This window comes from Apus apus, chromosome Z (assembly GCF_020740795.1).
Source record: "Apus apus isolate bApuApu2 chromosome Z, bApuApu2.pri.cur, whole genome shotgun sequence".
Classification (NCBI taxonomy): domain Eukaryota; kingdom Metazoa; phylum Chordata; class Aves; order Apodiformes; family Apodidae; genus Apus; species Apus apus.
In genome coordinates this window covers 10,625,032-10,643,297 of record NC_067312.1, presented here as the reverse complement: position 1 = coordinate 10,643,297, position 18,266 = coordinate 10,625,032, and the positions used below count along the sequence as shown (strand labels likewise).

Sequence of the window (18,266 nt, the reverse complement as noted above, 5' to 3'; positions counted from 1 at the left end):
GGCCAGACTGCTGAGAGTCCACTGAGCAGGGAGGCACCACATCAGGATGACTGAAAGGCCAAACCACAGACTGAGAACCAGGAGGTCCTCCAACTTCTAGGAAAGCAGGAGAGGTTGAACTGAAGCAGTTATGGTTTTATCCACGCAAATATTGGTCTGTCCTCAACTGAAAAGAAAACCTGCCTTATTTTTCTGCATCTGCACAGTAAACCAAATGACTCAAATAAGGAGTGGAAAAGAACAGATGAACAATCCCAGAACAAAAGCCTACTAAAGACACCTGCAGAACGATTTGCAAGTTCTCTTGCTACAGAAAGAGACCTGTAAGAGTTCAAGAAAGCACCATGTTCCTACTCAAATTATGTGGACATCAACACATAAGGGTTTGTTTTTTTAAAAAACTACACTTCTGGTACAGGCATTAATATGTCAAATCTTATTTTGCAAGCTGTATGAACTGTACAGAAAAGTTTTAATCATGCAACTATTCTAATCTTGCAAAAATAACACCAGTTTATAGCTGTTTAGGCAAGTACGCACTAGGTAAAACTGGAAACCAAAGCCATGGCTGGCATGTATTATAATACAAGATTCATAAACTAAGCCATTAGCAACTGGATTAGGAAAAAAGCTAACAGCACCTAGAGTCCTCAGTTACAACAAAGATTCAGTACCTTGCACTGTCTTCTTCCCAGAAGCGGCTAACTGCAAAAATGTCCTTTTTGACTTAATTTCACAAATGAAGAGAATTTACCACACCTTGTCAAAAACAGTTTCTCTCTCTCGTGAAGTAAAGCATGATACTGCCTTTCCTCTGATTGTATGCATATCAACAGAACAGCTCTCACTATTCAAGCACTTCCAGCATGCAGAAGACTTTACATAAACAGTAAACTTCAGAAAACAGTTCTGTAAACAGTTCATGGAATACCTGTAAATGACCAACATTTACTAGTTACCTTAATCACAGGGATCAAATACAATGAGCAAAAGCAAGTTATAAGGCATTCAGGGCTACATTAATCTTTCAATTTAAATATTTACCTCATCATTTCCCGGTGAATTTATTTGTTCCAATTTTCTTGTCCAGTATCTGGCCTCTTCTTCAGGGATATCTATACCAAAAGAGTAAGTCACACCACCTTATTCACTAGGCAAATTTGCATTTATCACCAGTAGCATTAAAACAGGGAGAGCATTCCAAGATTACACCACAAAAAACCAAACTTAATTTTGAAGCAATAGAACTGTCTTATTTTAGCACTCAGATGGAAAACAAACATTGTAAATAATAACATGTTTCAAGGGCTTATATTACTTTCATGTTTAAAGCTGATTAACCAAATGCACAGTGCACAAGGGTAGAAAAGAGTAAGACAGACCACTTCCAATTTAATTCAAGTATTAGTTTTATGAAGAGACATTTTGCAGTTATAATAATGCTCTTGCTATATGCTTGATAACACAAAGGAAGGTTCAGAACCTCTTCTGGAGGCTTTTATAACCTTAAAAGAAAAAGGGTCCTTTTGAATAGCACATCTTACTTATGTACCTGGCACAACACAAATCAAGTACGAAAAAAGAAGTAGTCTCTTATTTTCCTTTGCAGGCAATAAGCCAAATATTTTGAGGTAATGAACAGGGCTATAGGCAGTCATAGTCACACAAAAGCACACTTCTATTTTTACACCACACTGCAACATAATTGTGAAATCAATCACAACTATCCTTTTAACTTCTACAAGATTTACCTAGTTGATGACTGACAGCAAATATCAAGCATTATCACATTTTGTTAACCATTTTCTATTTCACATTTTGAAGTAATAGTGTCCTATATATAGTGCCCTAATGGTTTGAAGGGAGACTTCTGCCACTCAAAATTTCATCTCTCAAACTCCTGTGGAGAGCTTAACACAAAGCAAGTTAGGTACAAACTATGGTTAAGGAACAAAGCAAGAGGTGAAGGGAACCAAGGGAAATAACCCACTGAAAGAAAAACCATCAATCAGGCTCTCAAACCAGAAGAATTAGATAAATTATTTAGGGATAAAGGGCGTAAAATAATTGAAAAGAGGAGAAAAAGCTTTTCTTTTTTTTTTTTTGTAGCCACTCAATATCCCAGTGACTGTAGAGTTGTTGGTTGGTCTTGCTTCCAGAAAGGGGCAGTGACTTCTGAAATCTGGCTATTTGTGGCCAAAACTGCACCAACACAAACTTCACAGCATGCACAGTAAGGAAGTGGCACAGGTGGTGACTGCTCCAGCTTGACAGCACCAACCCTGCAAGACTCACCATCGCAAACACTGACAAATGAGCACAAGTGTTAATACAAGTTCAGCTCGTTTTTCCATCTCTCATAACTCTTTTACACTCTCAGGAGCCAAGAAGTTTACACCTAAGAAGACTGTTTTCCTGCAATGCCCTGTACCCCATGAACCCAGCCACAATGCTATACTAAACTATGTGTTGGCAAGAACGGGAGAAGTAGGCTGGAACGATCTCCTGAAGAAAAGGTGGTTCTAAAAGTTACATCCACTCTTCCTCCTAAGAGAAACAAGAACAAGATTTATTTGCAGGCGAGCATTCCATTGGGACCCAGGATACTTTCAGAAAGCAGCATGTCTTGCTTTCTTCTCACACTTAAAGGGGATATCTGTCCTATGTGTGTCCTCTCTCAGCCCATCAATTGTTGTCTTAGGAAGCTAGTGGTCATCTGGAGATGGTAGTGACCAGTGTACTAGAACATGAACCATTTTCAACAAGAATAAAGAGCATGCCACATGTTGTGTCATTTGAAGTTTCCGAAGTAGGTTTCTGCTTGGACTACAAAGTAATGTCTGCACCTTTGTAAGAGAAATATCTTTCTATGTTTTTGCAACTGGTCCCAGCCAGACCAGTGCGATAAAAACAGGCCCCACTTGAGAAAGTTTTAAGGAACTGGAAACTTGGTACTTGGCTCTAGAAAATCTGCATAAAGTAGGAAAAAGAAAATTTATTTCTCCTTGGTTGAAGGGAAGCCAGGAAAAAAATTTATTTTAACTATAATACACACAGCCAGTTGCTCTTTCTGGTTAACAGTGCATTGCTTTACTGTTATATGCTATTAGAAAACAAGGTAAGAGAAACATGAGACAGCCTTCAACAATTACAGGAGTTGTAGAAAAGCACACATGCTTTTGATCATCAGGGCTGTGGATCACAGCTGCACAGATTTATTAGATAAGTGCCACACAAATTAGAGATGATGGTCAAAGGAAATCTGGACAGAACTGATCTATAAAGAGGCCATCAGTCAAGTGAAGGGCTACTGGCATTCAACCTGATGGATTTTATGAGACAAGTGCCAACAAAGACCTGAGGCAAACCAAACTTTAAAACAAAGCCTATGGAATTCTATCTTTGAAAGCTATTGCTTCTCTGAAAGATGAAGAAAAACTCATGGTCTGGGGACTAAAGGTCAGAGTCAAAATTATTTCGCTCTGGAGCTTGAGGTCAAGACCAAAGAGATCTAAGACAGATGAGGCAATGGATTACCACCAACACTGCAGGAACTGCAGTTGTCTTGGCATAGGCTTCAATGCTTTCCCATAGATTATGGTTTAGCAGCATGTCTCAGCATCAAGGAGAACCATGTGTCTCTTGGGATTTGTTTTTCCCACCTTGTGTTCAAGGTGCCCATTTCATAAAAGGAGGTATGAAATTTTTGGTGCCGGACTGCTGCTTTTCTATTGAAACAGCTTCTTATGCAAGTCAGAGATAAAAATCTGCTACTGTCTAGAAACTGGTGGCTTTAAAGACAACTCAAGCTTAGAGAAACCCTTGTCATCAATATTATTGGCAGGAGAGCTACTGCACAGCAAACTTTAAACATGGAGCAACCAGTCTATGAACTTCAGTTAGCCTACCTGCTCAGAAGAGTAAATGCACAATGAGAAAGATTTCTTATTTTTTTGAGGAAGCAGTTTATAACTATTTTTAAGTTTCATCATCCACTTGTGTCTTGCCTCAGGCAGCTGCTTTGCTGAAACTGGTTATTTGGAATGTAGAGAATGGAAATCTCTAGTGCAGAGGTCACAGACTGGCTGCTCATGAGGCCACGTCCACTGGAGAGGTCCTACATCATGCTGAGCTATGATTACAAGTCCAAGTTACTTCACTACATCAAGATAAAAAGCTGTACTTGTCCAAACAGAGGTCGTCTCATGCCAGCTCAGGACATCATTGACATCATCCTTGGTAAACAAGAGGAGCAAGGCCATACGTCAGTGAAACAGAACTGTTAAACAAGAACAGAGAGGAGAGAGGCAGATATCTTCACTAACTTTTCAGGTTTCTTAATTCGATAAAAAACATGGAAAGGTTGCCAGATCTATTGTCCTTGCTTCTACTGGAAGCTGAACCCCATCTTCTCCTGGTGTCAGGGTGCAGTAAGGTCTGTTTGCCCACGAAGGGAAGGCTGGCAAGAGAGATCTCGTGGCTGTCAGGGCTGGGGACATGCCAGCAAATGCCTTGTCCTGCAGCACCTGAGCAAGATGAGCAGGGCAGGTGCAGAGATCATGGCCAAGTTCAACCAAGGGCTCAGATCAGCAGGAATGTCCTTGATGACAAAACAGGTCCAAGGTCAAGCCAGGAGGTCAGTCCATATCTGGGCCTGGATCTATGAGGTCCATAAGCAGGCACAGACATGGTTATGGCTGTGGTGGAGGATCAGTAGCTCCTGCAGCACTGCTCAGAAGTGAGAGTTACAGGCTGAGCTGAAGTGGGAATCCTGGCCCACGAGCAGGTGAGGCTGCTCAGAGCAATTAAGACTTATTGGTGCATGCAGGGCTGTGACACCTGGATACACTGCACCATCACCGAGATGGGGACAAAGCAGTACAGGGACTTACCAGACTGAGGAAGGAATTAGAGGTGAGTTTGCTACATCTATACAGACCACTTTACTCACAGAAAGACCCAAACACTACAGTATTCTCAGTTAAGAGATCTCTAGCTTGGCAATAATCAGGGGTTTCAGCCCTAAAGCTTTTCTTCATGTGAGGCTTGGTTGTCCTTGCTCTACTCCTTGCATGTCACCCTGTGCCACCTGAATCTTTTTCCAGGTAGCAAGTCCTTGGCTGGGGCATATCCCAGGTCGGCATGAGCAAGAACAAGTGCTGGAAATAAAATTTACACAGTCTCTCTTCCCACTTTCCTACAAGCCTTGGCTTCCTCTCTTCCCAGCCCAAATTTCTTCCTTTTCCAGAGGTACAGGAATCTTCACAAATTCTCACTGAAATAAATTTGCAGAGCTAGCATTCCTCTTTCTGTGCAGTATCCAAGGCAATAAAACAACAAAGCACATTGACTCCACCTCATGGCCGAACTCAGATCAGCATGTTCCCAGTCTGGGGATGGTGAGAACACTAAAAGCATTTTCAGTCCAAATATCTACTGGAAAAAGCCTGGCAGTGAACCAAACGGCAATAGTTTGGGAGCCAAAAGCATTTTTGAGTACTTCATCCTGTGAAAGACTTGCACAAAGCCCATGCACTTCTAAAACAGAAGGACAGATCTTTTAAACAGCACAATTTTACACTTGATAAACAGCACCTTGCAAAGTCTGTGCCAGTACACATTCAATACATCAAAAAAATAAGGCCAAGACCTCTCTACCAGCAAATTTTCTAAACCAACCAAGAAAAAAAAGCTGTCTCCCTTCCTTGAAACATCTGACTTGTTCCTGAGAAGAAATAAACGATCAGTGGAGAGAGCTGCTCCAGCATGTCTTCATTAATGACTGCTTCCTCCCATCAAGAAGGCAGTTTATTCCCATTTTTAAAATACTACCAAGCATAAAAATGCTTTGCGCCCTTGGGGTTAGTATCAACTCTTACTCTCACCAGCACTTGACATTTCAAATGCTCACGCTTTGCTGAACTGTTATAGAAGAGGATTTTCAGTCGTTTTGTTTCTGCAAGATTGAACATTAAAGAACACGGGGCTGGCAGAGAATGTTAGATGACAGTCTGGTCCCCAGCACCACAGTCCAGTCCCCAGCACCACAGTCCTTCATGAACAGAAGCCCATGGCAGAAGGGCCCACAGATCTGGCCACTCCCCTATATATCACAAGCTGATGTCACACTAACAACACGACTGAACACTAAGCAAGAGCTACATCTGCAACATGCAATGGGACACAGAGGATATGTCAAGTCCACCATAGTTGTTTTTTGTCCCATTAGAAAGCTGAGTGTTAATAAAGTTTAACTCCTGGATGACCTCAGGAAAGGTTGTATCACCAGAAGCAGAAAACAGAACTCTCACAACCCTCTCGGGAAATTGCTTTCCAACTCCAAACCTAGTAAACACTTTAAAACAACCTTGTATGAAAAAGAAAAAAATCTCCCAGTTGCCTTCCTCATGTGTTACCCCTAGCAGCATCAGCATTTATTTCAGTTTTAGCTGTTGCTAGTCTCCAGAGTAACAGGAAAAAACATACCAGGGAGAAAGAATCCTGAACACATCAGGTAGAGACAGAAGCAGCAAACTAATCCGGGATAAATATAGTGCAAACAACAAACCAGTTTCTAAACCTGTTGCAAATGCAATCATGTTTTACACCAAGGAACTGAGCTTTTCTGGTTTTCGAATTTGTCTGTTCTCTCTTACAACCCCTTAAAAACTTCAAGCTCCACCTAAATACAATGAAACATTATAAACACACAGAGTAAACAGGGGTACTGCATCCACATGCATCATCTAACCTAAATGAAACACAGCAGCCAGAAATGATTAAAAAAGCACAGAAGCAGAGCCAAACAGAAGAAAGCACTATTTTGTTAAAGATGCTACTCCAGACAGCTGTATTTTACCAGGCATGGAAAGCAGCACAAGCTGTACATGTGCACATATACTGCTCCAGTTCTGGTGTGTAATAGCCAGCAGATCTTCACCTGGGAAATAAAATGTGATACACCATGTTCCTAAATGTCACTGCAAACATGCTGTTATTAAAAATTACCTCTACAGCAACAGAGCTGCTGACTCAATAACTTCCACAGCAGATCAATGATCCATTTAGTTCTCTGTGTAGGTTTAAAGCAGCAGTTCCCAGCTCATATGACAACACAGTCTTAACGTGGGGAGTCCATACTGCTCCTCTCCACTTAGAGGGAAACTGACCTGCAAATCCATCAGGAGAGATGCAAAGGCAGTGCTGTGAGCTGAGCAACCTCCATGCATCTCTCCAAGTACCTCAAAGGGCAGAGAGATGGAGCCTAATCCACTGTGCAGGGTCCTTCTCTATCCTGGAGGTGATGGCAGGAGATACTCAGCTATGCTGTGAAGGGAAGCACCGCTGTTGAAGGTGATATGGGTAGGTGCTATCTTCTAGAGGACCACCCCAGGACTACCCCACACTCCTGGTGCCTACTGCATTTCAACCTGCTTCTGCCCTTGCCATGGCAGGACGGTCTGAAAATGGAGGTGATGCAAGAAAACCCGCAGCACTCTTCAAGTGACGAGCAACAGAATCCTTTAAAGAGCCAACCGATGCACCCATTTTTCCTGGGAATTGTGAAACACTGGACAGGCAGACAACGTTTCAAACTCTAAAATAAAACCTCATCAATACAGCAGTGTGGAGTTCCTGCTATTTCAGTATTTGTCATAGTAAGCAAAGGGGTAAGTAACAGACGTGCTTTAAATTATTGATTGCTGTTAACAAGCTGTTTGTGACTCTTCTCTTTTTATTTAAAGTTTTCAGATTTCTGCATGAAACCCTGCTTTTCAAAATTCTATGTTTTATAGACCATCATATGTTTTAAAACAGTAGTTAAAAATCCCAAAACAAATAAACAAAAAGTCCTGTGTTTTGAGTATACCAATAGGGAGAAAACACAGTATTATCTGAAATATTTTTTATTTTTTAAATCCAGATGCTCTAACACATAATGGTTTATAGCGAGTCTGTTTTTCTACACTTGGGAAAAATTTTTTAAAAAAGTAAAAATGTAATGCAGTCCAAAACACAAATTTCAGAAGAAAGCAAATTCCCTTCCGGATACTTTCTGTATACTCAGGGAGAGATCAGAACTTCATTTTCTTTTAAAGCAGAGACAGTTTACAAGCAACTGTGTCAGAATTAAATTGGATAAGAAGGCAGTGGCTATAAGCCTTACTTTGTTACATGTGCTGTGTTCTCTCCCTCCCAGCAGCCTAAACACTTGCCTGAAGAACCACTACTTCACCTCACAAGGACAACTCAATCTTCCCTCTTCCTTCCTAACAAGCAATTTCAGTAATAAACCTCCCACTGACAGGGTGACCTCCATGAATCACCAGGACATTTTCATGAGGAAGAAGGATGGCTCCAGACCAACGTAAGACAGCTTTGTTGTCAAGACAGCTGAGATGTCAGATAACTTTTCCCCTTTACACACTGGACTGTAGTTAAAAAGGAGTGCCTGTTACACCTATAAAACACTGTGTTCAGCCATGGTGCCAATTGTGCATGCAAAACAACACAGCCAGCTCAGCTCCCAGAGCACAAGATAAAATTTATATTGATTTTAGTGCCACAGGGCCAAAGCCTGTATCCTCCCTCGCACCAGGAAGTGGGGTATGAGACTAAGAGATGACCTAACTTTTTTCCACAACAGACAGCCAATCTTGACAGTTGCTGGCCAAATGCCAACGGGTGCACAAATGCTCCACCAGTGCTTAGAGCATGATGCAAATTGCTCACACCAGCAGGGGCAAGCAACTGGCAGAAAAGGAGAGATGAGCCTTGCAATCACTGACAACTTTGAAGCACTTAAATGCCCACTGCAAAAAAAAAATAATAATAAATAAATCAGGAGCCCCCAAAACATTATCTTTGCTCTTGGTTCCCCGAGTCAGCTAAGAGCTAGAACAAGAAGCTCTGTAAGCCCTGGGGGCACTGTGGTTAAGCCCTTCCTTTGGGATTTTGTTTGCTTGTTTTGTGGGGGTTTTTGTTTCGATTTAAGTAAAACAAAATTTTAGAACAGAACACACACAACTTCACTTAAGGCAGGTTTGCTCTAATTAGTTACTTTCCCATTCTGTACTTTCCAAGCACAATTAATTGCCAGAAAGGCATCTTACAGCACAAAATTACTTATATACTCAGCTAATGATAATGCTCAGGAGCACAAAGCATTAACAATTCACTAACTGAACTGCACACTTCTATCAGGGTTTAAGTGCACCTACCACAAAACAGCTCAACAACACACTTGACCTCTTCCAGACCCAAATTTGTCTAGATACAATGAAGTGAACATTCTCTGCTCAGAAACAAAATGTTTCACTGCACAATCCTGAAATAGCATTAATGGTTTCTTAAACTGCTTCTAGTCTAAACATCCCAGCACTCTGAGACCATAAATTATTTCTTATTTATTCAGATCTTGTTAGAAATAAGCCAAACAAGAAATGAACACCAGCTATTTAATTTGCACTGAACTATTCTGGCTAAACTATGAACAAGCACAACTTGATTATACATCTCAAGTTGCTCCCAAACACCTTCTCTCCACTGACAGCACCCTGAGTAAGTTACTGAAATGCACTCACCAAAAGGTAATTCGAATCTTGTGTCCAGTAAAATTTTATGAGGGGTCGGGTTTTTGGTTCCACAGATTTCATCGTGTTTCATTACAACTTCTGCTTCCAGCGTAGACCACTCCCCAGGACCTTCCTGTGAATCACAAGCCATAGGTGAAGCTTCAGATTTGACAGGTCCATATGCAGTGAGTCTCATACGTTTGCTAAGATAAAATATTCTAGGAAGAGCCTTACAATATTACTGAGTTCTTGTACATTATTTTAGCATCAAATTACATCTATTCAGCACATGCTGGCAATTTTTCTTCCAAATCTCAAAGGCCTTCACCAAGGCAAGAAGCAAACAACTCCTAGCAGAACTGCTGCCTTCTCAGTGAAACTGCAAAGGTACTGCTGGATACGCCCACTCTTTTATGGAAAACAGAAGTTCTCTTCCCTGATCAAATTCAGTAATTTTTTTAATAATGGACCTGAAATTGTAGGTAAAGAAACAAACTTGTCCTGATTAGCTGCAACAACCACCACAACCAGTAGTGAGTGCAGTAACAGGCATTGGCACAGCCCATTTCCTACCTTTTACCACCACCTTCCAACACTGCAACAGGAAACTTGAACAAGGTGTTGCAGACATGCTCTGGGCCTACCTTTAACGTAACACTGTCTGATATCAGGGCACCTTCTGCCTTTGGCAGGAACTTACAGAAATTTGAGCATCAGACTAAGGAGTCAGTCCTTAAGACTTCAGATACTTGTCAACTACGCACTTTCCTTAACAGATTAAGCCCTGTTTTCCGAGTCCGTGTGAGTGAAGTGAGATCAGATATACCTACTTAAGCTCAGTTTTGGAACCACTGTTGGCAGCATCCTTCAGGAAAAAACAACAACAACAACAACACAAACAAAATCAAAGAAACAAAACTAAAACTCCAACGTGATGCTGACAGCCCCCTTCCCACACCCAGCCTGCTTGGCTTTGCAAGTGGAAGCTTTGCTGAGGAGCACAGTCCTGGGCAGCACCAGGCTACACTTGTAACACATTAACTATCGACATGGGAGCTGTCAAAATAAAGCTTCTGTGTCAGCTTAACCTCATCAGATTGGTGAATGGCCTTCAGAGCAATCCACACGGTCCCAACCAGGGTGTCCCAGATCAGTCCTTTGTTCCATACTTCAACAATTAGGCCCAGGTCCAGCCGACTGATCTCACTGCAGGAAAAGAAAAGGCAGCAGAGGTGAGGAAAAATCAGAAGACAATCCAATTCTGCTTTAGGCTCTGTGTCACTAACACAATTAAACCAGTGAACTCTTTCCACGCAGCTGGGTCAAGCTACAGAGTTTCTGGAAATGTGTGGCTGAGGTGGTTCACACTCACACAGGGAACACTAGTTTCTAATGACCAATCTGTCACCGTTGAACAGGAACTAAAAAAAGATCACAAAATAAAACCCTGAACTACCTCATGCATAGACTGACAATTGGGAACACACCTTAACCATGTACAAAGGAGAAGGTGGCATATCTTAATCCAAAACCTAGAGGTGAGCTGCTCTTTGCCATCAGGCACCCCATTTCTAACTCAGCACGTACACCACTCCCTTGGCAACACAGCAACACAAGTGTACACTGGCAGGTCCAAACATGCCTATACTCCTCTGTGTGTGAAGCAGCCACACGACATAAGCAACAGTCCCAAACCCAGCACAGTTGCACCAGCAGCACTACCTGCTGCTCAGGGCTGTATTGCACTGCTTCAGCTCCAGCACCAGCTTCTTCCCCTGCCTGACACTGCAAGGCTTTGAACCGTGCAAATCTCTGGCAGCAAACAGCCAAACACAACAACCAAGTGCCAAGTTCTTGGAAATCCTTATCTGAAGGCTTTAATGAGCATTTCTGCTCTCAGTAAGGAACAGATGCATCTCAAATTCACCTCTACCCAACGCTTCATAGCATTGACCCTGCCTCTTCCATGCTGGTTGTAACTTAAGAACAGTATGATACATTTTACCAGCCTGAATGCTGGTAAAATCCATCAAGTAAGGAACCCTGAGCTGTCTGATAGGCAACACTTATGAAAAAAGGCTAGTGTTCCTACTTCCTTGAGCTCAGGTTTATCCCTAGTCCAACTGCTAAACCCCGAAAATATGTAATCTTGAACACATATTGCCACTGCCCACTACCCGTCTGTCCAAATAAATTCACATTAAGTTTATCAAAGGAATCTAAAAGCACGTTAGTCCCCAATTTTTACAGACTGTCATCATGGCCAAGAAAAGAAACCCAAACAAAAATCAGAACTGTTGCAAATCCCAGCATCTGTTTGAGCTTTCTTACAGAGACTTTTTACAACTTTGGAAGAGGATATTTTACGTACAAGGTTCAAGAGAAACCTTACAGCTACAGCAAAGCATATTAAAGTGCATCTGTTCCTATGTAAGGACACAGGAATTGAGGCCAGGAGTGTCCAAGTACTTGAGTGCCTCGGTTTACATAGTGCAAAATCAAGCTGTTATGCAGGCTTATTATGAGTTTACTGCTAGCACCCTGAAATTGAGCCTCCAGCTCCCCCTCTTTGGATATGGCTACTTAATATGGCCAAGCTAACAACTAGCCACGTGCTAGTGGCTCTGCCCTCTCACTGCTTGACTCTTGGAAGATGCTATTTCTCTGAATGCACAAATGTGTGATAACAGCAGAAACAACTGATTTTCTGCTGGCTAGACTAGTGTGAGGCCAGAAAGGGAAGGAAGAAATACTCTTTTTATTTCAACATACATTGACAGACCAAGACAGTGATCATAAGACACCCAGCAGGCTTCTATGCAGAACTCCACAGGATAGGTCACCAGATAATAAAAAAAAAATATTTCCAGTACAGTGGCTCTGATTGTCTTTGTGTCTCCCTTTCTCCACCTTCTGGTCAGATGCAGAATAGCTTCAAAGAACAAAAGAGCTGAGGTTGGATTTCGTTGTCCCTCCTCCGTTTCCACACGCACACAGAATTTAAATGAAAGACATTTTTAACAACTTCAACGCCAATTCATTCATCACGTTCTAAACAGCAGTTAGCACTTCCACTTGAGAGGTGCTTTCTGCAAATATGCAGTCCTTTTAAAGCTGCTTCAAAATTAGAAGATGTTGCCAGAGAAGACATTAAAGTGCTTTTCTGGCCTGGTAAATAAGCAAATCTCAAACATCCCCAGAGCCCCAAATTCTAAAGTTTTATGTCTCATAAGGAGTTTGGAAGCAAAAACAACACACACAGATAGAAAGCATTTTCTTGGTTGCAGTCTATTCTTCTACTATGCCCCATAAAAAAAAGTAAACACAAATACAGACAATAAAAGCATCTTTCCCTCAGGGAAAAACTACGGTGTTCTAAGGCCTTTTCCAACTTCAGAAAGCGAAGAGACATCCAGTGAATAGCAGTCGTGGGATCTTAGTGTTATACCTCCTGGGACAATTTAATGTACACAGGATCATGCAAAACATGTTCCCTGCCACATGTAGTACTTTTGTTACAAAGAAAGTTAAGAACTCTGCTGTTGCTTTGCTAAAGCAGGAAAGACAAAGGCGAGGTAGTTGAGCTAATATTCTGCTTTGATATTCCCTAGCAACTAATTACAGAGCAACACAATGACCTTACAGCAGGCTAGCTAAGCTGCCAGCTGATACCGGACAGCAGTTCCAGGAGCTGTTTGAGAGGAAGGAGGAGGAGCAACCGTGAGAGCCAACACAAACAAGGGCCATTGTCAAAACACTGGTGAGCAGCCTCCTCTGTAGCGGGCCATGCTTAAAGCTAGTTCCTGCTCACAAGTAGAACACAAATCACAGGAAGAATGAGTTAGTAGTTTGGATATGGGCATGTGATTTGGCAGACAGGCACAATTCCCTGTCCCAACCTTACCCCAGACCTGCATGGTTTACGTCAGTGACAGCACAGCCTCTATCTGACCAGGAACTGCACAGCTCGGAAGATGGTGGTGTTCAGGAGGACACGTGTTTCACAAGATGCCAAAGATTAGGCTCAGACTCTCCACACAGAAGCACATACCTCACGTGCAGCTCCCAAAGCAGTGTCACAAAACAAGGGAGACAGCGGCACAGTTACGATGGCAACACTGCTGGCCCAGGTGAACTTCTCAGCCAGGGGCAGAGCTTTTGGCAGAACACCAATTGCTAATGGACAGTAAAAATACTTACAAAAATCCCAGGTGAATCTCTTGCTATGGATGCTATGCATACACCTCAGGCCTAGTGAAAAACAGCAGCACTTCGATTCCACAAAATAAGCACAGCATCATTCCCCCTGCAATAGCAGTGTCCAGGCCAAGTTCACAGAAAATAATTTGGAGACCAGGATTTAGTAAATCTAGTTCACTTTGTCTTACAAAACTATAGGAAACAGAAGCACATGCAATATATCAATTCATATCCATTCAAGTAATTTATACACCTGCATGAAAACCACCATTCTAAAAGATACTGGGAAACCCTGGATATCTGTCAGAACTATGAGGACCAGAGCAAATCCTAGGTGCCAACTGCACCAGAAAACCTGGGAGAGCTGGAACTGATTCTGGTGCTTATGGCAGGGACTGGCAGACGCTCAAGCTGCCAGTGGGTAGCTGGAAAATTAATTCATGGGAACCGGACCAATGGCAGAAAACATCAACACACAAGAGCAGCTCCACACTGAGATGAGGCTCTGAGTGCGCTAACGACAGCCTTTAAAACTGCCCTGACCTGCCACCTCAGTAGCTGCCACCCATATCCCTCTTCCTATGGCCCAGGATCTCCATCTAGGCTCAGCTAGAGGCCTTCAATCCTTGCTTAAGCTACTTTGTAGGTGTGTGTGGTGGGCTGATCCTGGCTGGACACTAGGTGCCCACCAAAAGCCACTCCTATCACTCCTCCTAGGCTGAACAGGGAAGAGGAAATGTAACAAAAGGCACACGGGTCAAAGGAAGGACAGGGAAAGATCGTTCACCAAATACTGGCAAAGGCAAAACAGACTCAACTTGGGGAATCATTTTAGTTTTATTACAAATCAAAATCAGAGTAGGATAATAAGTGAAAACAATCTTCCCCCCCGCCCCTCCCTTTTTCCCTAGCTCAGCTTCACTCCTGCTTTCTCCATCTCCTCCCTCCCAGCAGTACAGGGGGATAGGGAATGGGGGTTGTAGTCAGTTTATCACACATTGGCTCTGCCACTCCTTCCTCCTCAAGGGGAGGACTCCTCACACCATTCCCCTGCTCCAGCATGGGGTCTCTCCCATGGGAGATGGGCCTCCATGAACTTCTCCAATGCAAGGCCTTCCCACAGCCTGCAGTTCTTCATTAACTGCTCCAGCATGGGTCCACCACAGGGCCACAGCAAACCTGCTCCAGCATGGGCTCCTCTCTGCACGGGGCCACAGGTCCTGCCAGTAGCCTGCTCTAGCATGGGCCTCCCATGGAGTCACAGCCTCCTTTGGGCATTCACCTACTCTGGCATGTGGTCCTCCATGGGCTGCAGGTGACTATTTGCTCCACCATTAACCTCCGTGGGTTGCAGGGGGACAGCCTGCCTCACTATGGTCTTCACCATGGGCTGCAGGGGAACCTCAGCTTCAGTGCTTGAAGCACCTCCTCCCTCTCCTTCTTCACTGACCTTGGTCTCTGCAGAGTTGTCTCTCTCCCATATTCTCACTCTCTCTCCAGCTGCAATTGCTGTTGTGCAGCAACTTTTTCACCTTCTTAAATACATTATCCCAGAGGTACTACCACCATCGCTGATGGCCTCAGCCTTGGCCAATGGCAGGTCCATTTTTGAGCTGGCTGGCAGTGGTTCTATCAGATACAGAGGAAGCTCTCAGGAGCTTCTCACAGAAGCCATCCCTGTAGTTCCACCGCTGTGAAATCCTTGCCACACAAATCAAATAGAGCCTGTTCATCTCCAGCTTAACAATGCAGCAGGTGCCCATGCCTGGCCACAGACCACATCAATCCAGACCCAACCCACAGCCTGACTTCCCAGCTCAGTCTCAGACTTGCCTCTTCACTATGGACTTGACTGGCAATTGGTGGACTATGTCCAACTCTGATTATGGTTACAGAATCACAGGATTATAGCGGTTTGAAAGGGACGTCTGAAGATCATCTAGTCCAACCTGCTGCTAGAGCAGGATCACCTACAGTATATCACACACAAATGCGTCCAGGTGGGTTTTGAATGTCTCCAGAAAAGGAGACTTCAGAACCTGTCCGGGCAGCCTGTTCCAGTTCTGTTACCCTCAGAGTAATGAAGTTTTTCCCAATGTTTAGTTTGAACCTTTGTTTGTGTTCCAGTTTATGCCCACAGCCCATTGTCCTATCACCGGACACCACTGAAAAGAGTCTGGTCCCTTCCTCCTGACACCCACCCCTGACATATTTATAAGCATTGATGAGATCCTGGGTCTGTTCAGCCTGGAGAAGAGGAGACTGAGTGGGGATCTCAGCCTTTCCTCACAGGGCAGATGCTCTATTCCTCTAATCATCTTAGTGGCCCTGCACTGGGCTCTCTCCAATAGTTCCTTATCCTTCATGAACTGGAAAGTCCAGAATTGGACATAGTATTCCAGATGTGGCCTTACCAGTGTGCAGTAGAGGGGGAGGAAAACCTTCCTTCGAACTGCTGGCCACACTCTTCTTAATGCATCCCAGGATGCCAATGGCCTTCTTGGCCATGGTCAGTCTGTTGCCTACCAGGACTCCCAGGTCCCTCTCCTCAGAGCTGCTCTCCAGCAGGTCAGCCCCCAACCTGTACTGATACAAGGGGCTGTTCCTCACCAGATGCAGTACTTTACATTTTCATTAAGCTTCTCTCTGCCCAGCTCTCCAGCCTGTCCATGTCATGCTGGATGGCAGCCCAGCCTTCTGCTGTGTCAGCCACTTCTCCCAGTTTTGTGCCAGCAGCAAACTTGCTAATGGTGCACTCTGCCCCTTCATCCAGGTCATTGATGAATATATTGAACAGGGCTGAACCCCATACAGACCCCTGGGCAACACCACTAAACATGGGCCTCCAAGTAGACTCTGCCCCATCTACCACAGCTCTGAGCTCTGTCCTTCAGCCAGATCCCAATCCACCTCACTGCCCTATCATCCAATCCACACTTCCTAAGTTTGGCTGTGAGGATGTCATGAGAGACAGTGTTGAAAGCCTTGCTGAAGTGAAGGTAGAACACATGCCTGACAGACACAACCCTGAGCTTGACTTGCTAACTGGCACTCCCAGCTTGATCTCAGACTCGCCTCATTACCATGACTTGTCAGATGACCTGACCTCTCGATAGACACCAGCCTGATCCATAGGCCTCCCAACTTGCACTGCTCAGGCACTGTGAGACTGGGGCCTGGCTGAGGAGGACCCTGCCCTACCAGCTCTACCACTCTCTGCTTCTGGCTCCCTGTCCCTACAACAGCAGCCAGCCCTCACTGCACCCTGACACACAGGTCTACAAACAGGAATCCAGGCAACCTGGTACTATTAAAGGACACAGGCTACTCCAGCCAGTCTGTGACACCAGCAGAGACAATCTTCCAACACACACCTCCTTCAGCACAGGTCAGTGTGTACAACAGAAACTCAAATTATTTGGGTTGTCACCAGTCTCATGCATTTCACCTACTTTTAAGTATTCCAATTTATACAACACCAACAGCAACTCCATATAAACACCAGTGGTGTGGAAGGACACAACAAGAAACACCTCATTGCTGCACAACACTGTACTTACAACATAAAGTCCTGTTCCCAGCAGGGTTGGTCACCTCGCACAGCTACTGTCGTGCTCTTCACATTTTGAACCTTCAAGGTCACATATGTATTGAATTTATCTGGGGAACAAGAGGCAAAAAGTTATCTTCTTCAGTACAGCCTTTCATCACACAAGGGTTAACATTTCAAAGTTTTCAGTTTATATCTTGCACCCCAGGAGGGAGCCAAAGCAAAAAGCCCATTTGGAAAGACATCACTGGGTTAAGGAGCCAAATGTTCAAGACATTTTTCACCTGCAATCAAATCTTAATTCACAGGTTTTTAGGAATTCACGAACAAACAAAAACAGGCAACTAAGCACTTGCAATAAGTCAGGGACAAAGAAAGAGTGTGAAATCCTGAAGAACACAGACACTCTGTAAGATGTTGCTTACTGGAAAGCAGATTAGAGGAAGAGAAGACAGCCTGAAGGAACAGGGCCCACCATGCAGCGTAAAAGACAAACTTACAAAACATACAAGCAAGAGGCAATTGGGTTGATCACATTATCTCTTCCCTTCTGATCCAACTGCTTTCCTAGTTCCAACCTGGTTTTCCACCCACAAGTACACAAAGAACCAGATCAGGTGGGGACAGAAATAAAACAGCAATTTTCACTAAATGAGCTAAAACTGATCTGCATTGCATAAGCCAGCTAAACAAAAACAACCACATTACACTGACATTTGATAAGACAGGCTTTGTTAAGATGTTTTGCTTTTTATATAAGTCTGAAAAAAAAAGCCTGGAATGACTTTTTCCTAGTTGCTGCTATCTCTTTGCTAATAAAACCAAAGGTAGCCAAGGACAGACACATACAAAGTTTTAATATTAGCATCTGAAAATGAACAAACTCCCTTCTAAGGGGAGCTACCACCTCAGACCTGTCTATCAGTTTCATCAAGTCTGGA

The 18,266-nt window shown here is 43.5% G+C and overlaps 1 protein-coding gene across 1 annotated transcript in view; it reads right to left on the bottom strand.

Annotated features, from left to right (window-relative positions):
- The window catches only part of UNC13B (unc-13 homolog B), a 219,650-nt gene that overhangs the window by 169,942 nt on the left and 31,442 nt on the right, over positions 1-18,266 (bottom strand). Inside the window, exons 3-6 of the mRNA XM_051642006.1 lie at positions 17,336-17,435; positions 10,664-10,781; positions 9,585-9,708; positions 1,045-1,115 (exon numbers count right to left, since the gene is read on the bottom strand). Coding sequence (XP_051497966.1) covers positions 1,045-1,115; positions 9,585-9,708; positions 10,664-10,781; positions 17,336-17,435 — 413 coding nt within the window. The remainder of the gene's footprint in view (positions 1-1,044; positions 1,116-9,584; positions 9,709-10,663; positions 10,782-17,335; positions 17,436-18,266) is intronic.